Source organism: Stegostoma tigrinum, chromosome 10, assembly GCF_030684315.1.
Source record: "Stegostoma tigrinum isolate sSteTig4 chromosome 10, sSteTig4.hap1, whole genome shotgun sequence".
In the NCBI taxonomy this organism is placed as follows: Eukaryota; Metazoa; Chordata; class Chondrichthyes; order Orectolobiformes; family Stegostomatidae; genus Stegostoma; species Stegostoma tigrinum.
In genome coordinates this window covers 69,498,109-69,521,017 of record NC_081363.1, presented here as the reverse complement: position 1 = coordinate 69,521,017, position 22,909 = coordinate 69,498,109, and the positions used below count along the sequence as shown (strand labels likewise).

At 43.5% G+C, this 22,909-nt stretch overlaps 1 protein-coding gene across 25 annotated transcripts in view; it reads left to right on the top strand.

The window, feature by feature from the left end:
* Positions 1 to 11,301, top strand: part of LOC125455410 (gephyrin) — a 475,974-nt gene extending 464,673 nt beyond the window's left edge. For all 25 annotated transcript variants that reach the window (XM_048537301.2, XM_048537305.2, XM_048537298.2 and 22 more), the window contains 3 exons: positions 1,994 to 2,097; positions 8,868 to 8,964; positions 10,351 to 11,301. In XM_048537301.2, the coding sequence (XP_048393258.1) occupies positions 1,994 to 2,097; positions 8,868 to 8,964; positions 10,351 to 10,484 (335 nt within the window). In that variant the 3' untranslated portion in view covers positions 10,485 to 11,301. The remainder of the gene's footprint in view (positions 1 to 1,993; positions 2,098 to 8,867; positions 8,965 to 10,350) is intronic.
* Positions 11,302 to 22,909: the final 11,608 nt, after the last annotated feature.

The window sequence follows — 22,909 nt, the reverse complement described above, 5'->3', positions numbered from 1 at the left end:
ATCCTCCATGTTCATGCGTAAACCCACCAATCCCATTTGCCTTGTGTTCTGTGTACAACTTTATCAAATACAATACTGACTGGTTCTCCCTTATTAACTCCGCATACTACACCAGGAAATGATAACAGGTTTGTGAAACAAAATCTCTCTCCCACAAAGTGACATTGTCTAATTGGGCACAGTCAATCATTTTCTAACTGTCTGATAATCACATCTTTGTAAAAGTCATAGCTTCACTCCAACTGCTTTCAGGTTAACAGGGCTGTAGTTCCTCATTTTCTGTCTCCCTCCTTTCTTACTGAGTAGGGTCACATTGTGGAGGTGGAGGTGCAGGATTAGGTAAGTTTGGTTGAGCCAGGAGGACACACTCTGGGCGTGCATTGGAATACTTCTCCCCATCCCCTCCCGGGATAAATGTTTGTCCCTGGGAGTTAGCCCACATAATATTGAGACAGTTTGCGAGCAGGAAGACATGGGCAAGGTACATGCAATTTTTTGAGGAAGCAGAACAACACCTGGTGTTAAAATAAATGGAAAATGAAATTTGGGTGCTTTTCAGATTTGTACAGATGTTTATTTGTCATTGGACAATTGCATTTGTAATTATTCCCACTATCTTCACTTACTCTGGCTGGAGACCAAGTATAATTTTACTACAGAAAAGCAATTGTTGTGTGAACAGAATTCAAGTTAATGTTTAATGTAGATGCATTGGAAAATACTTTCAGAAGTATAAATTTCTAAGTTCATTGGCCATCTGATGCGAAATTGAAACATTATAATCTGTTAATTGTGTAAAAAGAACAGTTGCTCCAACTAAAATAACTTGATTTTAAATATAAGAATGTAAACTCTGGTCATGATAAATGTTTCTGAAAAGGCTTCTTGCTATGTGTCTCGTGTCTAATCATTTCCTCAATTCACATGATTTACTCAAAGAATTAAATGAGCATTGATATAATGTTTTGTTCTACACTTAAACATCATACGATTAAAATCACTATTGTAAGCAAACAGCAATTCTGAAACATGCATGTTCTGTACTTAAAAACTTGGTGTTACATTTAACATATAATGGCCTGTGTTGTTCAGTGAATGCTTTTTGATGTTGTGAACTTCAGTATGGGTAGTGCTGAAGCTGGATTGAACTAAGTTGCTTCTTATTCAAATTATTAGCTTCATTTGCAAAAATCACTTCATAAATTCACTTCCCACTGTGATGATTCACAGTGATAGTTTTTATTATTGACAAAAGGAAATCTTGGGTGTTCTATTGCTTGTGTGATGCCCAGCGATTTCTTTTAGTTTCATCAATTGTATCTAAATTTGTGTTACAGCTACACAACAAACAGCTGCTCCAATTGTAGCATAAACTTGTAAGGACATGCCTTGCAGTTGTCAAGTACAACAATAATAATGCATTGATCTAATTTTCTTGTTTTGGTTTCTTCATTGTGCCTCGTTAAGCAGAGGCAATTTTGAACCCAGTTGAAGTTTTCTTTTGATCCAAGCCAAGACTTTTGGGTTAACTCCAAATATGCCCATGCTCTGAACATCAAGAGAAGCCAGTTCAGTAGATTAAATGCTCTGAAATGGACTTTTCCAGCCAGGGCATTAATAAAAAAAGTCTTAAAGTGGGAATTACCTTCTGATGGAAGCATCACACCATTGGGCTGCTTATATTCCCCATAGCTACTTCTAACATGTCACACAGAGGCAGGGATGATCTATCGTGAAATGACAAGTCACGTGTATCATTGGCACTGCAGGAAGTATTTCAGCTGCAATCACCACTGCAAAAGAACAGGGTACCTCTAAGAAAATACTCAGAAATGAAGAACAGAGAAAATTAGTTCTCCAACTGTACCTTTAAATTTATTTTTGGAGTTGGAGCAGTTGCCTGCTTTGTTCCAGGCATGATTCTCTTTGCATGGCACAGCTAATTGTTTGTAATCTGGCACAGTTATTTCATGCCTGTATGATTTCCCTGCAGGAAATCCAGTGTCAGCAGTTGTTACCTGCAATCTCTTTGTAATCCCCGCACTGAGGAAAATGCAGGGAATCCTTGATCCTCGACCCACCATCATCAAAGCCAGGGTAAGTCAAATACTTTTCTGACAGTTTATTCTGATATTAACAATTTTAAAATGTTTAATGGCACAGTGAGATAGACAGTTAATCGAGGGTGAAAGCTGGCCAAGGGTCCTCTGTTATTCACTCCCAGGTGAACACGGTCTCACCGCCAACTAATTGCTCCAAACAAAGCATTAACTCTCAATCTTATAAAAAGTACCAGCACTGCAAATATGGAAAGCAAAAGCATTGCACTTTGTTGCAACAGCATGAGAAGAGCTTTTTTCCTCCCACTAACCATTCTCCAGCACTAATATATCCTCCCTTTGTTAAATCGACCAACTAGATCAAGCTAAGGTACATAGGTTCAGACAATCAAAATAATCAACTTGTTGATTTTAAAGCACAATTATACACTTGTTTAGCAGGATAGGGACTGGGGTATGACTAACCACGCAGGTAAGTTTGCAGCACAAAAACCAAAAATTATAGAAAATGACTCCGTTTATACATCAATTATCGAGTATGAGATGTACAGCATGGAAACAGATTCTTGGGTCCAACTCATCAGGTACCCTAAATTAATCTAGTCCTATTTGCCCCATATCCCTTTTAAATCCTTTGTATTCATATACCCTTCAGATATTGTAATTGTACCTGCCTGTACAAACTTCCTTTCAGTTCATTCTATACATGCGCCACCCTCTTCATGAAAGAGTTGTTCCTTAGGTTGCTTTTAAATCTTTCCCCTACCCTTGGGTAAAGACCTTGGCCACGCCACTCATGATTTCATAACCTTCTACAAGGTCACCCCTCAGCCCTGATTTGTTCTAAACATTTCAGTTCAAACATAGCTGTGATTTGTCTGATGTGACCATTCCAACTAATGGTCATGTCTAACCTGAAACACTTCATTTCTGATAGAGCGCAAGTATTGATGTTTGTATAATTGACAACTACAATTTTGCAGTGATACATGTTGGCTCTAAACTAACTTGTTTGTTATGCTTAAATCGAACTTGCTGCTTTTGTATTTGTATTTACCTGACTTTTCCTGCCTAATGAGAATTGTCCTGTGAAATCCAAATCATTGAAATTATGCTTATGTCTGTTCTCAGAACATATTCTTATAATACAAATACATGAAAATGAAGTTTAATACTTTTATGCATACAACTTAGTCAAAATAAGTCATTTATGCCCAAAACATTTATTCATTCTTGTTTTTCCCTCTCACCAATTTTGAGAATGATTCACTTACTGGAATCTTCCCAAACCTAACCGTGGTTGCTATTATTTCCTTTGACTGTAGCCATTGTGCAGTGTCCCTCCCCTACCTTCTTTGCATCCTTGCTCACAACTAAAATGATGTGGAGGTGCCGATGTTGGACTGGGGTGGACATAGTAAAAAATCACATGACACCAGTCCATAGACCAACAGGTTTATTTGAAATCACAAGCTTTCAGAGTGCTACTCCTTTGTCAGGTGTATCTGACAAAGGGGCTAAGCTCAAAAAGCTTGTGATTTCAAATAAACCTGCTGGACCACAAACATGATCAGTGTTTATCAACACCTTTATTCTGTTGTTCAGTTAAGTAAAACTGCCCTAGCTTTGTTTCACTGCTACCAATCCAGTCACAGCTGAATCTATGATAACAAGGTGTAGAGCTGAATGAACACAGCAGGCCAAGCTGCTTGGCCTGCTGTGTTCATCCAGCTCTACGCCTTGTTATCTCGGATTCTCCAGCATCTGCAGTTCCTGTTATCTCTGTTCCAGCTGAATCTATCCTTGGTCCCCTTTTCATGTTTATGTATATAGTTTCATTTGTCACCATCATGCAGGGACATTTCACCTTGTATCAACGGTGAAATGATTTCTCAATCAGCTTTCTTAACCCATACACAAACTCCATATTATCAACGTTAAACAAATTTCAATCTCTATTTGAAGCCTTAGAAGGCTGAACTATTGACTTCTATACTTTCCACTGGCTCAGGAAAGCAGTCAACATAATCAAAGACCCCTCCCTTCCTGGTTTTCCTGTCTCCCATCAGGCAGAAGATACGAAGTTTGAAAACACATACCAGATTCAAGTTCAGCTTCTTCCCCACTGTGATGAGAATTACAAACCAAGCCCTCATATTAGAGTTGATCTTTCTCTGCACTGTCTGTATTCCATTCTATTTACCATGTACTTTTGTAACATGTGATTTGTCTGGATACCACACAAATAATACTTTTCACTGTATCTATGTGACAACAATGAATAAAAAATTCCCCACTCCCTGCATTAATGGTGTGCCCGCAATGTTTCTTTTTGAACATGGCCATTGTTTCAGGTTGAACCAGATTTGCAATTTATGCATTCTGTTCAACCTCAAGCAAAAAGTTTCCTAACCTTCATCCTTTCCATTACAAAGACTGCCTCATTTCACCCTCATGTCATCTTTCCAAAGGATTCTGTAGATTGGAGTTGTTTTCCTCGGAGCAGAGAAGACTGAGGGGGACCATAATGAAATGTGTAAATTTTCAGGGACATAGAGGGAGTGGACAAGAAGATACTTTTTCCCTTGATGGATGGATTGATTGATGACCAGGGGACACAGATTTATCTAAAGGTGCACAAGGCTTAAAGGGGATGTGCGAAAACTCCCCCCATCCAGAAGCAGAAACCCTCATAACATTTAAGTAGTTAGATGCGTGCCTTGAGAACGCACATATACAAGTCTGAGTGAAGAGTTGTTGTTCTTGACTGATGGAAACTCAAAAGGGCCAAAGGGTACTGTAGAACTCTACCTGCCTTGGTTGTTACCTAAAATTATATGAAATCTTTATCAACATTCTTCACTTCCAGATTTAAGTAGACTTAATTGGTTACCAATACATCCTGTTTCTTCCATAAGTTTTAGTTCATCCAGAATTCATCTGACCACAACTTACATTACACTAAGTCCAAAGAAACATGGAAGGAAGGAAGAGTTGGCCAGTTGACACTTCAAACCTGCTACACTGATCATTGGACAGTCATCAAGGTCAATACCCCAATCACCACCTTCCAATATCCCTCAATCTCCTTTCATCACAAGAACTATACCTAACTCCTTGTTCAAAATATAATGTTTTGGCTTCAACCACTTTGGTAGTGATTTCCACGGGCTCAGCACTGTCTGGGTAAAGAAATTTCTCCTAATCTCAATTTGGTAAACCTTCACTACACACTCTCTGTAGGAGGAATATCCTTCCTCAGAGGAGAGGACCAAAACTGCAGACAGTATTCCAGATGTGGCCTCACCAATGCCCTTTATAATTGCAGCAAGACATCCTTATTCCAGTACTTGAATTCTCTTGCTCTGAGGGACAGTGTGCAGTTTGCGTTCTTACTGCCTGCTGCACCTACGCGCTTAATTTCAGTGACTGGTGCACAAGGACACCCAGCCCATAATGAACCTTCCCCTCCCTCAATTTACAGCCAAAATCTACTTTCTTGTTTTTGCTACCAAAGTTTATAACCTCACATTTAGCCACATTATGCTACAAGCTGCCATGCCTACTAACTCAGCCTGTCCAAGTTACACTGAAACATCTCTGCATCTTCCCCACAACTTACCCTTCCGAGGAATTTTGTATTCTTATTATTATTTTCTCATCTAAGTAACATATTGGGACTAGCTGGAGTCTTACTACCAATCCATGCACTGCCTGTCATTCAGAAAAAAAAATAATTTCTACTGTTTCCTATTTGCTAATCAATTTTCTATCTCTCTCATGACACTACCACGAATTGCAGGCTCTTTAATTGTACACATTAATCTCTCACGTGGGACTTCGAAAGCCTTTTACCAAGTCCAAATAAACTACATCCATTGGCTTCCCTTGATCAACTCGACCACTTCCATCCTCAAAGTCCAGTTGACTTGTCACCAGGATTTCCCTTTTGTAAATCCATGCTGTGTCTGATTCTACCACTGTTTTAACTGCTCTGCTGTAAAATCTTTGAAAATGGTCTCCAGCATCTCCCCCTTACTGACACCAAACTCACTAGTCTATAGTTCTGTTTTCTCTCTACCTCTTTTTTTAAAAGAAAAAAAGGGTTGTATTCAATCTGTAGAACCTAAATAATTTCAGAAGATGACCACACATGCATCCAATACTTCTAAGGCCACTTCCTGAAGTACTCTTCAATGTAGGTCATCAGGTCATGGGGATTTATCAGCCTTCAGTTCTATCAACCTCTCTAACACCATTTCTCTACTAATACAAATTTGCCTCAGTTTCACTCAACCCTGTGTATCCCAGCATTTGTGGTATATTATTCTGCCTTTAAAAGGAGGACATGAAGTACGAATTCAGTGAGTCAGCCATTTCTTTGTGCCCCATTTGAACATAAGGCTTATACGTATGGAAGCTTTTTACAGACAGTTCTTAGATTCCCTACAAGCTTACTCTTCCTTTTCCCTTTTCTTAATCATTTGGTCCTACTTTGCTGACTTTCAAAACTTTTCCCAATCCTCAGGTCTATTTTTTTTTCCTATTTTGTGCCTCTTCTTTTGCATCTAATTATCTCTTGCTTCCATCCTAAGGCATGGTTTGGCTGCTGTTCTCTTAGCACTCTTGCACCTTACAGGAATAGTGATTTTTGTAATTCACCCATTTGCTCTTTGAATGTTTGCTATTGCCTATCCACTGTCATTCCTTTCAGTAACACTTGCTAATCCATCATAGCTAACTCACACCCCATACTGTCATAGACTCTGTTAAGGTTCAGGACCCTCGTCTCAGAATCAACTACCTTACTCTCCATCTCCATGAAGAATTTTATTAAGATTGGTAATTGCTCATTTCCAAGGGGTCTCTTGCCACTGTATTACCTTTATTATTCCTTTCTCAACGCATTACACTGAGTTTAAGATTACCTGTTCTTTAGTTGGTTCCTCTCCATATTGGTCCCAAAAAATCCATCCTCTATACACTGTATGAATTCCTCCTTTATGGTGTTGTGACTGATTTGATCCGCCCAGATATGCAGATTAAATCACCCTTACGAACAGCTGTTCTCTTACTGCATGCATCTTTGACTTCCAGCTTAATGCCATTCCCAACATCAACACTACAGTTTGATGGTCCCTATACCACCACATCAAATTTATTTAGCCTCTTGGTATTTCACAAATCTATCCAAACAGATTTTACACTGAGTGAACTAATATCTTTCCTCAATATTGTAATTGTATCCTCTGTAACAGTAATGCAACTCCACTGCTTTTTTCTTTTTTTCTCTGTCCTTAATGCTGAATAACCCTGGATGTTCAGTTCTCATCCCTGGGTCACCCTACAGCCATGTCTCCATAATCATCCCCATTTACATCTATTTATATGATTAATGCATCCACTTTATTTTCAGTGGTCTTTATATTGGGCACAGAGCCTTAAGGATAGTCTTTTCAACAATCCTTGTTTCGCAACCACTTTCTGTTTTACTGTGGCCTTGTTTGATCATGGTCTTCAATTCCTTTGGCTATAGGTGGATTGGCCATGCTAAATTGCCTGTAGTGTTCAGGGGTTTGTGGGTTATAGGGGAATGGGTCTGGGTGGGATGCTCCAAGGGGCGGTGTGGACTTGTTGGGCCAAAGGGCCTGTTTCCACACTGCAGGGAATCTAATCTAAAATCAGTATTCTCATTCCCCATTCTGTCTTTTGTTCTTGTCCCTGACTCCACGCATAGATTCCTATCCCTCTGCCAATTCAGTTTAAACCATCTCTGTATCAAATTCTCCCCTAGGACTTCAGTCCTGGTCCTCCCCATCTTGCCCAATCACCCATTTAAAACGCTTCATCTTGTGCTTGAATTTTTCATATCCTAACAGGTTCTTGTCCAAAGCCTCCCTTTTCACATCAGCAATGGTGTTTTCAGCATCCATACCTCTCCTCTTTAAAACAAATCTCTCAAGGCTTTTGGTCAACATTCACCATCAATTTGGCTGGGCAGGAATTTTCTTCTGCCCCTCTCTGAAACACCTAGATGTTTTCTATATTAAATTGTTCACCACTTGCAAGTTTCTGTTGTCCATAGGTTTTTCAGCATTGATGTAAAAACTCAAGTGAATCCAAATCTTTTCTTCACCTTTAATCCTAAATATACACGTGTGGAGTGATCATGAAGAAAAATGATGGCAATTTTCCCTTCCACCCCATTCCTGACAAAGTCTGTAAATTAGTTAGGCACACATCAGAGTCAGGTGACACTAATAAATGAGAATTGGTCCACCCATCGCAGTTTCTGGTAACAGTAGGAATCAAAAAAAACACTTTGTAGACTTCAACTTGCAAAGGCAAAAACCATCCTTTCACTGTCACTTCTCTCTAACAACTTTGCTATTTTGTAGAGGAACAGTACTGTGTAGGATAGAAGGTGAAATATCTGAGATTTTGATTGGTGTATTCTAGTTGGTGGTGGATAACATTACTATATTAGTTTTAAAAACAATTACTTAAATGACAAAATTTATGAGCCCAAATTTATCTTTGAAACAAATCATGTTTCTAATTTCCCTACATCCCTTATTATCTATAACTGTTTGTGTACTGCTCTGGTTGATATCCTATCTCTAGCATTAATTTAAATACATCTATGTCAACAATGTCATTGAATGTAATATTCTTCCTTTGGGAACCCTGGGATTGAAAATTAGTTTTAGGTAGGACAGAGAAAGATTAAATTTACAGCTGAATTTGACCAGCTGCCTTGTGTGCATGAGTTAAGGAATATTTTATTTCAACATTGCCATTCTACAGTTATCCTGTGATGTGAAGCTCGATCCACGGCCTGAATATCATCGCTGTATTCTGACTTGGCACCACCAGGAACCACTGCCTTGGGCACAGAGCACTGGTGAGATTTTTGAAGCAATTACTTGTGTGATAACTTGTAATTATAATTTAGGAATATATTGCTAGTTTCAAGAGAATGTAATAGCACTGCAGTGATCCCAAGATCCAAGACGGAGCGAAAAAACTCAGCATGTCTGGCAGCGTCTGTGGAGGAAAAGCAGTATTAACATTTCACATCTCATAACTTCTTCAGAAAATGTATTCAGTTCTGAGCAAGGGTCACAGGACCTGAAATGATAACCCTGCTTTCTCTCCACAGATGCTGCCAGACCTGAGTTTTCTTTTTCCAGTAATTTGATTTTGAATCCATTTATTGTAGACTATCTGTACAGCTTTTGTCCATTTCAAATTATCCAGTAATTTTGATGATTTATTTTTCATCAGTTATGCTCATGTATGCCAGCTATTTAAGAAGAAATTGGATTTTTCTGAGCTGTTACTTCAACAAGTGTTTGTACAAGACTTATTTTAAAAATTTATAATATGCAGCAAGTGCTGAGGGATTTTTTTTTTGTTGACTACAAAGGTTTCAACACAAACCAGTTCTTTGCAGACTAGAGTGCAGTAGAAAGCATTCCCATTGGGATACAGAATGACTTGGAGAACAAATATAGAGAGCAGGACAATCTGCTGGAAGCTGAAGAATTTCAGAGAGGGGCTCTCAACAGCAGGCCAAATCTAGCAAGAGTGTGTTCAGGGAGCAATTCTCCTAGTGTATGCTCATTAAATTTTTCAACTCAGTGCAGCCTCCGAGTATCGCAAGGATCACTTCAATAAGCAGGTATAAGGTTGAGTATGGCAATGGATTTCAGGCTAAAGCAGGCACTATTTGCAACATGTTGTATTCTACTGTTACAACAGGGAGGCCACTGAGGCTTCCTAGTTTACGACATCCAATTTCACTGCATCCTGCCTTGCCAGAGAGAGCCAAAATGCAGGTTCAGTACAATTACAAAATGCTCCACCATAAACAAAAGCTAGTGTGGGGACCACGGAAGCAAATCAAATGCCCTTTATCCTGGCAGTGGCATAGCGATAATGAGCTAATAACTGAGACCCCCACGTTAAAAGTTATGGCCAGGCGTGTCTGAATACTATCATGGCTTAATTTGAATTAAAACCCATTGTCAATTTTCATTAATGAAGCCTGTCACCCCTACCTTGACCTGGCCTTAATGTGGCTCCAGCTCCACACCAATGAAGTTGACTCAACTGAAATGACCTAGCCAATCTGTTCAAGGTTTACCAGTGGTACCCACACAGATTACATAAATAAATGAGTCCTCAGGATGCCTTCATTTTGTGGCACTTCTCTTTAACAAACTAGGTTGTCAATTGTGCTTTCACTGCCAAAGATTTTTTAAAAAGTTTTTATTTGTCCCTGCAGGGAATCAAATGAGTAGTCGTCTGATGAGTATGCGTAGTGCCAATGGACTGTTGATGCTACCTCCAAAGACAGAGCAGTATGTGGAGCTCCATAAGGGTGAAGTGGTAGATGTCATGGTGATTGGAAGACTATGATGTCGTCACAAAAGCTGCGTCGGTGCATGTCTACATAATTATTGACTGTATCCTGTAATATGGAACAGCACAGCTACTTTTTAATGATTTGGATAAAATTGACCAGTGTCGTTGACATCTTGAATTAATTTCAAAATTAAATCAGATTAAGTAAAATGAAATGAGAGGGAGTAATAATGTATTGAATCCATTCTGTATCATACTCAGAGCAAAGTTTCTCTTTCATGACAATTGCTTTGTGTGCTTAATGCTAGGTCTAATAGCAGTAGCTTTTGATAGACAGCGGTAGGTGCCTGCTAAACTTGTGTTCTCTCATCTTCAGATACAGATACTTATGCTACTAGCAAGGCTGTCTGCTTACTTTATACCAGCTTAGATAAACACAGCTATTATCCTTATTAGTACGCAACATAATTGCTTCACAAAGAGCTTTGCTTGTTCTTTATCTTGTATCTTGTGTTCATGTGCTCAGTGCCAAAAACAGAGTGGCTGGAGTGGACTGGTTTGGTATTTTGCCCTTTCAGTGCCATCGACTGGGAAATTTCTCAGCAGCCTTCTGTCTCAGCTGACCACCTAGTTGGACAGGAATTGGAAATCTTTCATTTGAAAAAAGAAATTGCTCCCTTAAGTGCTGACAGCCTTTTTACCAATTTAAAAAAAGTGTACAGTAATACAAAGATTGATATTGTACAGATAATAGTGTACCAGCAATCATGGTAATTCCTAGCAAAGACAAACATTTAACAACACTGTACCATAACATTTTCTGTAATGATATTAAATATTAATTAAAATCCTTGATCATTATTGAAATTTATCTGCGATGTTGGTCAACATTTTTGTGAAAAACCTTTCTTGCTTTTATGGTTACATTATCATAAGACATAAAAACAATCTTAGATATTGTATGAAGGAAAGGGTTTCAGTTTTCATGACTGCTCTTTATCACTAGCCAACTGCTATTTTACTTCAATGATCAAATTGGTGGTTTTACATTTGTGCATCTGGATTTGGTTTCTCTCCCAGCCTGTTCCGTCCACATCAATTTTAAGGCTACTGAACTTGACTGACCACTTGGAGAATGCTTCACTACTCTATTACAAGCTTAATATTATGAAGAGGAGGATTTCAGACTTCTTGGCATTATTGTATACTGTGCTGACAGGATAGACATAAATCAATGAGAGCCCCAAAATCAGGCAGACGATGCCAATTCACTTACCTATGTTTTCATTTCCTGTCAAAACATGTATTTTGTGCAGTAACCAGTCTTTACAGAAAATGAAGATAATAAAATGTGAGGCTGGATGAACACAGCAGGCCAAGCAGCATCTCAGGAGCACAAAAGCTGACGTTTCGGGCCTAGACCCTTCATCAGAGAGGGGGATGGGGGGAGGGAACTGGAATAAATAGGGAGAGAGGGGGAGGCAGACCGAAGATGGAGAGTAAAGAAGATAGGTGGAGAGAGTGTAGGTGGGGAGGTAGGGAGGGGATAGGTCAGTCCAGGGAAGACGGACAGGTCAAGGAGGTGGGATGAGGTTAGTAGGTAGCGGGGGGTGCGGCTAGGGGTGGGAGGAAGGGATGGGTGAGAGGAAGAACCGGTTAGGGAGGCAGAGACAGGTTGGACTGGTTTTGGGATGCAGTGGGTGGGGGGGAAGAGCTGGGCTGGTTGTGTGGTGCAGTGGGGGGAGGGGACGAACTGGGCTGGTTGAGGGATGCAGTAGGGGAAGGGGAGATTTTGAAACTGGTGAAGTCCACATTGATACCATATGGCTGCAGGGTTCCCAGGCGGAATATGAGTTGCTGTTCCTGCAACCTTCGGGTGGCATCATTGTGGCAGTGCAGGAGGCCCATGATGGACATGTCATCAAGAGAATGGGAGGGGGAGTGGAAATGGTTTGCGACTGGGAGGTGCAGTTGTTTGTTGCGAACTGAGCGGAGGTGTTCTGCAAAGCGGTCCCCAAGCCTCCGCTTGGTTTCCCCAATGTAGAGGAAGCCGCACCGGGTACAGTGGATGCAGTATACCACATTGGCAGATGTGCAGGTGAACCTCTGCTTGATGTGGAATGTCATCTTGGGGCCTGGGATGGGGGTGAGGGAGGAGGTGTGGGGACAAGTGTAGCATTTCCTGCGGTTGCAGGGGAAGGTGCCGGGTGTGGTGGGGTTGGAGGGCAGTGTGGAGCGAACAAGGGAGTCACGGAGAGAGTGGTCTCTCCGGAAAGCAGACAGGGGAGGGGATGGAAAAATGTCTTGGGTGGTGGGGTCGGATTGTAAATGGCGGAAGTGTCGGAGGATAATGCGTTGTATCCGGAGGTTGGTAGGGTGGTGTGTGAGAACGAGGGGGATCCTCTTGGGGCGGTTGTGGCGGGGGCGGGGTGTGAGGGATGTGTCGCGGGAAATGCGGGAGACGCGGTCAAGGGCATTCTCGATCACCGTGGGGGGAAAGTTGCGGTCCTTAAAGAACTTGGACATCTGGGATGTGCGGGAGTGGAATGCCTCATCGTGGGAGCAGATGTGGCGGAGGCGGAGGAATTGGGAATAGGGGATGGAATTTTTGCAGGAGGGTGGGTGGGAGGAGGTGTATTCTAGGTAGCTGTGGGAGTCGGTGGGCTTGAAATGGACATCAGTTACAAGCTGGTTGCCTGAGATGGAGACTGAGAGGTCCAGGAAGGTGAGGGATGTGCTGGAGATGGCCCAGGTGAACTGAAGGTTGGGGTGGAAGGTGTTGGTGAAGTGGATGAACTGTTCGAGCTCCTCTGGGGAGCAAGAGGCGGCGCCGATACAGTCATCAATGTATCGGAGGAAGAGGTGGGGTTTGGGGCCTGTGTAGGTGCGGAAGAGGGACTGTTCCACGTAACCTACAAAGAGGCAGGCATAGCTGGGGCCCATGCGGGTGCCCATGGCCACCCCCTTAGTCTGTAGGAAGTGGGAGGAGTCAAAAGAGAAGTTGTTGAGTGTGAGGACGAGTTCAGCTAGGCGGATGAGAGTGTCGGTGGAGGGGGCCTGGTCGGGCCTGCGGGACAGGAAGAAGCGGAGGGCCTTGAGGCCATCTCCATGCGGAATGCAGGTGTACAGGGACTGGACGTCCATGGTGAATATGAGGTGTTGGGGGCCAGGGAATTGGAAGTCCTGGAGGAGGTGGAGGGCGTGGGTGGTGTCACGGACGTAGGTGGGGAGTTCCTGGACCAAAGGGGAGAAAATGGAGTCCAGATAGGTGGAGATGAGTTCGGTGGGGCAGGAGCAGGCTGAGACGATGGGTCGACCAGGGAAGGCAGGTTTGTGGATTTTGGGAAGGAGATAGAAACGGGCCGTGCAGGGTTGGGGAACAATGAGGTTGGAGGATGTGGGTGGGAGGTCCCCTGAGGTGATGAGGTCGTGAATGGTGTTGGAGATGATGGTTTGGTGCTCGGGTGTGGGGTCATGATCGAGGGGGCGGTAGGAGGTGGTGTCGGAGAGTTGGCGTCTGGCCTCGGCGATGTAGAGGTCAGTGCGCCATACTACCACTGCGCCACCCTTGTCTGCGGGTTTGATGGTGAGGTTGGGGTGGGAGCGGAGGGCTGCCCGTTCTGCGGGGGAGAGGTTGGAGTGGGTGAGAGGGGTGGAGAGGTTGAGGCGGTTGATGTCTCGACGGCAGTTGGAGATGAAGAGGTCGAGGGAGGGTAGAAGGCCTGGGGGTGGTGTCCAGGAGGAGGACTTGTGTTGGAAGCGGGTGAAGGGGTCAGTGGAAGGAGGGTTGGGTTCCCGGTTGAAGAAGCAGGCGTGGAGGCGAAGACGGCGGAAAAACTGCTCTATGTCCGACCGTGACTGGTATTCGTTGATGTGTGGTTGTAGGGGGACAAAGGTGAGCCCCTTGCTAAGGACTGACCGTTCGTCCTCAGTCAGTGGGAGGTCTGGGGGGATGGTGAAGATGCGGCAGGGCTCAGTGTTACTGTCTCCTCTGGGGTTGCAGGCTGTGGAGATTGTGGGCGGAACGATGAGGTCGTCGGCCGTGGGCGGGGTTCCGTCGGCCGTGGGCGGGGTTCCGTCGGCCGTGGGCGGGGTTCCGTCGGCGGTTGGAGGATCGGGGTGGGCGGCAGCAGCTGAGGGGAGGGTGGTGTGTGGGCTGTAGTACCTGGACGTGGAGGTGGTGACTGCAGCAGCGGTTCCGGAAGTTCTGTGGCCGGCGGAGGCGGATGTGACGTCATCGGTGGGGTCTCCGGCCGTGTCCTCATGGTCAATGGCGGCGGGTGCATGGTGGGCGAGGGGCAGGGACAGAGTCGGGATTTGGGAGGCGCAGGAATCCTCTTGTGGGGGGCAGGGGCCCGTGAGTTTGTTGTACTTACGATTTCCCCTATTCCCAATTCCTCCGCCTCCGCCGCATCTGCTCCCACGATGAGGCATTCCACTCCCGCACATCCCAGATGTCCAAGTTCTTTAAGGACCGCAACTTTCCCCCCACGGTGATCGAGAACGCCCTTGACCGCGTCTCCCGCATTTCCCGCGACACATCCCTCACACCCCGCCCCTGCCACAACCGCCCCAAGAGGATCCCCCTCGTTCTCACACACCACCCTACCAACCTCCGGATACAACGCATTATCCTCCGACACTTCCGCCATTTACAATCCGACCCCACCACCCAAGACATTTTTCCATCCCCTCCCCTGTCTGCTTTCCGGAGAGACCACTCTCTCCGTGACTCCCTTGTTCGCTCCACACTGCCCTCCAACCCCACCACACCCGGCACCTTCCCCTGCAACCGCAGGAAATGCTACACTTGTCCCCACACCTCCTCCCTCACCCCCATCCCAGGCCCCAAGATGACATTCCACATCAAGCAGAGGTTCACCTGCACATCTGCCAATGTGGTATACTGCATCCACTGTACCCGGTGCGGCTTCCTCTACATTGGGGAAACCAAGCGGAGGCTTGGGGACCGCTTTGCAGAACACCTCCGCTCAGTTCGCAACAAACAACTGCACCTCCCAGTCGCAAACCATTTCCACTCCCCCTCCCATTCTCTTGATGACATGTCCATCATGGGCCTCCTGCACTGCCACAATGATGCCACCCGAAGGTTGCAGGAACAGCAACTCATATTCCGCCTGGGAACCCTGCAGCCATATGGTATCAATGTGGACTTCACCAGTTTCAAAATCTCCCCTTCCCCTACTGCATCCCTCAACCAGCCCAGTTCGTCCCCTCCCCCCACTGCACCACACAACCAGCCCAGCTCTTCCCCCCCACCCACTGCATCCCAAAACCAGTCCAACCTGTCTCTGCCTCCCTAACCGGTTCTTCCTCTCACCCATCCCTTCCTCCCACCCCTAGCCGCACCCCCCACTACCTACTAACCTCATCCCACCTCCTTGACCTGTCTGTCTTCCCTGGACTGACCTATCCCCTCCCTACCTCCCCACCTACACTCTCTCCACCTATCTTCTTTACTCTCCATCTTCGGTCTGCCTCCCCCTCTCTCCCTATTTATTCCAGTTCCCTCCCCCCATCCCCCTCTCTGATGAAGGGTCTAGGCCCGAAACGTCAGCTTTTGTGCTCCTGAGATGCTGCTTGGCCTGCTGTGTTCATCCAGCCTCACATTTTATTATCTTGGAATCTCCAGCATCTGCAGTTCCCATTATCTCTGATACTATTTACAGAAAATGAACATGCTTTTTCTCCTCCTAAATGAGGTCAATTATGTTAAGTATACTACAGTCTTAATTTGGGCATTCGCTGGCTTGAGTCAGTTCTGCCTCCAAGGAAGATGATTGTGGTTGTTAGCGGTCAGTCACATCAGCCCCAGCATAGCTCTAAGAGTAAGTGTCTGAGACCTAGCCATCTTCAGCCACTTCAATGATCCCTCCTCCAAAAAAAGGTCAGAAGTGGGGATGTTGCTATTGATTGATTACACAATGTTCAGCACCATTCTCAACTCTTCAGATGTTGAAGCAGTCCGTTATCCAAATTCAGCAAGACATGGACAGCATCAACATCTAGCCTGACAAGTAGCAAGTACATTTGTACCACACAAAAGTCCACAGCAATGATTATCTCCAACATGACAGAATCTGACCTCCATGCCTTGACTTACAATGGCATACAATTGCCATCAATGAACACCGCCCCCCCCCCCGCCGCTTCATATAAACCTTGGGATTTACCATTAACCAGAAACCAAACTCAACCGGTCATACAAGTACTGTGGCTACAAGAGCTGGTCTGACCCTGGGAATCCCACAGCTCACCTCCCAAGTCCTGTCCACACAAGCCATGTGTGTGATGGATTTCTGTCTCAAAGGAGTACAAGTCCAGCGCTCAGGCAACTTAATACTATGCAGGACAAAGTAGCCTGCTCAATTGCCATCCACAACCAATACTCGCTAACAGCACTATCTACGAGATTCACTGCAGAAATTCACCAAGGCTTCTCAGCACCTTCTAAACCCATCACCAGTACCATCATGAAGAATGACAGAAGCAAATTCACCACCACCCTATATCATAATTTGGAAGTGTATTGCTGGGTCAAAATCCTGGAACTCCCTAATGACATTGCAAGTTTACCTCCAAATTGACTTCAGCAGTTGAAGAGGACAGCTCACCACTACTTTCAAGGGCAAGTAGAGATGGCCCAGCCAGCAATGCTCACATCCCTAAGTAAAGTCATATTCACATTCACAATGCCAACCCCTCCAGGAATGAATTCTCACCCACAGATAGGCCTATGCCTGGCATACCAAGTGAATACCACTTCAGAGATCATCCAGCAGGATTTGTGCATCATTGGGTATATGACAAACTCTTTGTATTCTACTCCTGTTGCTTCAACACTGTGCGTGCAATGAAAGTATTGCGCACAACCGCAATGGCTTTCACTATCTAACAAACTTCAAACACTTAACATTGTGTAACAGTTGTGAACATTAGAACGAGTATTGACACGTGTCGCATTTAAAAGAAAATTTATAGTTTACATTGGAGTCAGTGCAGAGTTCACTAAATTGTTCCTGGGATGAAACATTTGGTGGACTTTTAAAGTGGTACGAATGTACTTGCCACTTGTCAGTAATGCTCGTGTATAGATGGGCTAGATTGCCAAGGGGATAGTTAAGAGTAATGCAGATTCTTGTAGGTCTGGAATAACATAAACCAGAGCTCGTAAAGGTGGCCCATTTACTTCCCAAAAAGGAAGTTATTGAACCAGGTGGGTTTTAACAACAATTGACAGCAGTCACATGGTCACCGTGATCCTAGCTTTTTTAAAAATTGAAATTAATTTTCATCATCTACCATAGCAGGATTTTAACTCATATCTCCAAAATATTAATCTGGAGTTCCAGATTACTGGTCCAGTGACGTTATTCTCCACCCCCACTACTACTGAATGCTTTGCTCCTGCACCTTTGGTATTATGGTCTAATATTACATGAGCATTTATTATCGAGATCTTGGTACTGCAATGAATTCCAGTGTATTTACAAAGGCAGAAATTGGAATTGGCAATTAAGATTTTAGATCTTGGTAAGGAAAGTTGACATCAAGATAAGTTAGTGACTGAAAATAATAAACTGGACAAATTCTTAAACTAAGAAGTTGACATTAGTTACAACTGTGTTGAAAGCAGTTCAGCAAAAAAGATTCACTCAACTGTTTCATGAGGATGGGGGTTTACAAAAAGTAAGAGATGATTTTATTGAAAAAAAACAAACAAACATTCTGAAGGGGGCTTCACATATTAGATGCTGAGAGGCTGTTTCCTCCTGTAGAGAAATATGCAATGAAAGACCAGAGTTTAAAAAGAAAGGAGGTCTGATTAATGGTGAAGAGGGGATGGAATTCCTTCACTTAGAGGGTTGGTAGTCTTTTGAATTCTCTTCCATAGATCAGCGAATCACTGAATAATGTCGTGGTTGTGCAACACAGGAACAGAGCCTTCAGTCCAACTGATCCATGCTGACCAGATGCCCAAAATGAATCTAATCCCAGTTGCCAGCATTTGGCCTACATCCCTGTAAACCCTTCCTATTTATGTACCCAGAAACCTTTTAAACATTATAAATGGTACCAGCCTTCACTACTTCTTCTAGTAACTCATTCCATACATGCATCATCCTCTTCGTGGAAAATGTTACCCCTTAGGTCCCTTTCAAATCTTTCCCCTCAACCTATGCCCTCTAGTTTTAGGGGAAAAGACCTATTCATGCCCCTCATGATCTTATAAACCTATAAACGTCACCCCTCAGCCTCCGCTGCTCAATGAATCAGCTCCAGCTGATTCAGCCTCTTCCTCTTGCTCAAACCCCAAACAATATCCTCAAATTTTTTCTGTGCCCTTTGAAGTTTAACAACATATTTAAGGCCAAATTAAAAGTACATCTATATTTTGATCTGTAGAGAAGTCAAGGGTCACAGCAGAAGGGAAAACAAAATAGTGTCAAGACCTTAATCACACGACAGCAGGTTAATTTGAAAACACAAGCTTTCAGAGCCTCACTCCTCCTTCCAATGAGATGGTATAAGTAAAGATCAGATGGGCACACCACTGATGACGATGTATTAAACAAACCTAATATGACATTAAAACCTTCTAACTGTTTAAAGATTTAATTGATTAATATGTATATGTAAATCCCCAAATTCCTTTCAACTCAATGCCCTGAGAGAACTACAGATGTTATTCATTGTAAAGAAGAGGTGACTTTTAGGCCAGAATGCATGTTAGGTGTGAGGCCATGTTTAAAATCCATTTGTGTTTTGGTTTGGAGTCAGACTGGTTTTATTTCTCAAGTAGGAATTTGTAAAAGGCCACATTTACAGACTGTCTATAAAAATTGTGTGCTTTTTGAACAAAATAGAGTATATTTGCAAATACAAATCCATGTAGTAGATTGACACAAGAGGGAGTGAGAGCGTGCACACAGGCACATGCAGGCAGGGAAGTGAGTGAGCGAGTCTGTGCACACGAGCAGGTGGGTGGGTCAGCGAGCGAATGGATGGGTGCATGGTTGAGTGTGCGGGTCACCTCATCTTTACACTGATAAAACCTTTAGTTCTGTCAGGGCAATGACTTGAAAACAATTCAGGATTTTACATTTACATGTTAATTAATTGAAACCTTCTAACTGATTAGAAGTTTAAACAGCATCTTAGATTTGTTTAGTACATCCTCAGTGGTGGAACCCTTTGAACTTTTACTTATAAATTCTGTGTCTGATACCATCACTAACACCTGAAGGAGCAAGGCTCCGAAAGCTTGTGATTTCAAATAAGCCTGTTGGACTAGAACTTGGTGTCATGCGATTTCTGACCTTGTCCACCCAGCCCAACACTACCACATCCACATCGCAATCAGGTCACCCACAATCTCATTGAACAGCAGGCCACATTCACTCACTGTCCTGGACGACCAGCCCCTATTTATGATTTTCAGACAAAAACAATTACCATCACTAAGAGGCAAATATTCTCCTTGCCATAAAAAGACAGGCATAGGCATCTGAAGAGGTAGCAGACAACAAAACAGAAAACAAAAAAGATAGCTCCTAGAGAATGGGAAGAATACAAAAGAACAAAGCTTATTAAAGATAATGATAAGAGCTGAAAAAGCAGCTATGAAAACAAATATACAAGGACTGTCAAAAATGGCACAAGTTTTTAAATTCAATAAACAAAGTACAAGAGAAACTCAACAGATCTTGTAGTATCTGTGCAGGCGGACAGAAAAAGAGGTGCGGTTGAATTCGGTATGATTCTTATTCAGAACTGAAGAGGGCTTAAAGAGTGATTTAAAAACAAAACCAAAGGATTAGGTGGGCAAGTGGACCAGATGTGAGAGTGTCCACAGCAAAGAAAACAGGACTGCTAACAGTAAGAGAAGAGAAATGAATAGGTGTTAACAGTCACGTCCAACCTATTTCCTACACTTGCACCTTTCCTTCCTCTCTCCCCTGAAACAAAATTTCCCCTTGTCCTAACTTTCCACCGCACTCATCTCTACGTTTGGAGGACCATACTGTGCCATTTCAGCCACCCCCGGCAAGGGGTCACCAAACATGTCTTCCATTCACTTGCTCTGTCAGCATTCCTCAGGGACACTTTGGTCAACTCCTCCATCTCTCCTGATATTACTTCCTTCCTCCACCCTCCCCCAGGTAAATGGCAAAAGGCAGACAGGTGCCTCTTTACCTCCTCCTTCCTCTGTGTCCAAGGCCACATACACACCTTCCAAATGAACCAGCAGTATTCACTGATGATATTGCAATCTCCTCTACACTAGTGAAACCAAATGCAGACTGAGACTTTTTTTTGGTTGCACCTCCATTCTGTCCTAAAAAACGACACCCGACCCTCCACTACCCCTATTGTCCAGTTCATTGCACTCACAACATACCATCTCGCTCATGCAAACACTCTGCCCCAGATCTGCTGCCGTTCCAGTGCTCAGAGCAAGCTGGTGGAACAGCACCTTATTTTCCACTGAGGCACTCAGCCTTCAGGACAACATTGGAGGTCCAGAACTTCACAGCATGATCTCTTCCATTTTGAAGACAACCCTCCCATCCCAAAGTCTTATTTGCTGTAAGCAGGGCTAATCCATTTTCTGCTACTCACACTTACCAGTGATAACATACTTTCCTTTCTCTTCTGCCACCAAAATCCAACTGTTCCAGAGGTGTAGCATAACAGATCTGAACAGCTTGATTAAAAATATTTAGCACCCTGATGTTTAAGTCAAAAGAGGGAAGACAGGGATTTATGTTCAAGTTAATCTAGCCTCTATTGTTAGAAATTAAAATTGAAGCTAGAGTGACTCAACACCTTGAAACTCTTCAGAGATAATGGGAACTGCAGATGCTGGAAAATCCAAGGTAACAAAGTGTGGAGCTGGATGAACACAGCAGGCCATGCAGCATCTCAGCATCATCAGAAAAGGGTCTAGGCCCAAAACATCAGCTTTTGTGCTCCTAAGATGCTGCTTGGCCTGCTGTGTTCATCCAGCTCTGCACTTTGTTAACTCGAAACTCTTTGGAGGGATTAGCATGAGCATGAGTACAGATTTCCAAACAGGGGTCAATTTAACTCAGTTAGCTGGATGGCAGGCTTTGTGATGCCAACAGTAGGAGGCGACGGTCTAGTGGTATTATTGCGAGACAGTAATCCAGAATCTAACTATGAAGATGGATAAGGGAGAGCCAGTGGATGCAGTGTACCTGGACTTTCAGAAAGCCTTTGATAAAGTCCCACATACGAGTTTAGTGAGAAAAATTAGGGCGCATGGTACTGGGGGGAAAAATACTGACTTGGATTGAAAATTGGCTAGTTGACAGGAAGCAAAGTGTAGTGATAAGCGGGTCCCTTTCGGAATGGCAGGTGGTGACCAGTGGGGTACCGCAAGGTTAGGTGTTGGGACTGCAGCTGTTTACAATATACATTAATGATATAGATGAAAGCATTAAAAGTAATATTAGCAAATTTGCTGATGACACAAAGCTGGGTGGCAGTGTGAAATGTGAGGAGGGTGTTATGAGAATGCTGGGTGACTTGGACAGGCTCGGTGAGTAGACGGATGCATGGCAGAATGGAGGGACTATCATTTGTTGAAAGGTCGGAGCGACTGAGCTTGTATACACTTGAGTTTAGTAGGATGAGAGAGGATCTGATTGAGACCTATTAGATTATTAAGGGATTGGACACTCTGGAGGCAGGAAGCATGTTTCCGCTGATGGGCGAGTCCAGAACCAGAGGACACAGTTTAAAAATAAGGGGTAGGCCATTTAGAACAGAGTTGAGAAAAAAAACTTTTTCACCTAGAGGGTGGTGTATATGGAATGCTCTGCCCCAGAAGGCAGTGGAGGCCAGATCTCTGGATACTTTCAAGAAAGAGTTGGATCGAGCTCTTAAAAAGATAGTGGAATCAAGGGTTACGGGGATAAGGCAGGAACAGGATACTGATTGTGGATGAACAGCCATGATCATAATGAATGGTGGTGCTGGCTTGAAGGGCCGAATGGCCTACTCCTGCACCTATTGTCTATTGTCTATAATCTCAGCTGATATTCTGGGGACCTGGGTTCAAATCCACGGCAGATGGTGAAACTTAAGTTCAATAAAACAAGTGCTGGCATTGAGAATCTACTGATGACCATGAAACCATTGTGAATTGTCAGAGGACACTAATGTCCTCCAGGAATGAAATCTATGATTCTTATTTGATCTGGCCTACACATGATTCCAGACCCACTGCAATGTGGTTGACTTTCAACTGCCCTCTGAAAAGGCCAAGCAAGTTATTACAAACACTATGAAGTTTCAAAGAAAACCCAGCATCAACTTTGGAACTGGAAACTACAAGGGCTAAAAAAAACAGCCCCATCAACCCTGCAAAGTCCTCCTTAAAAGCATCTGGGGGCTAGTGCCAAAATTGGGAGAACCATCTCAGAGTAGTC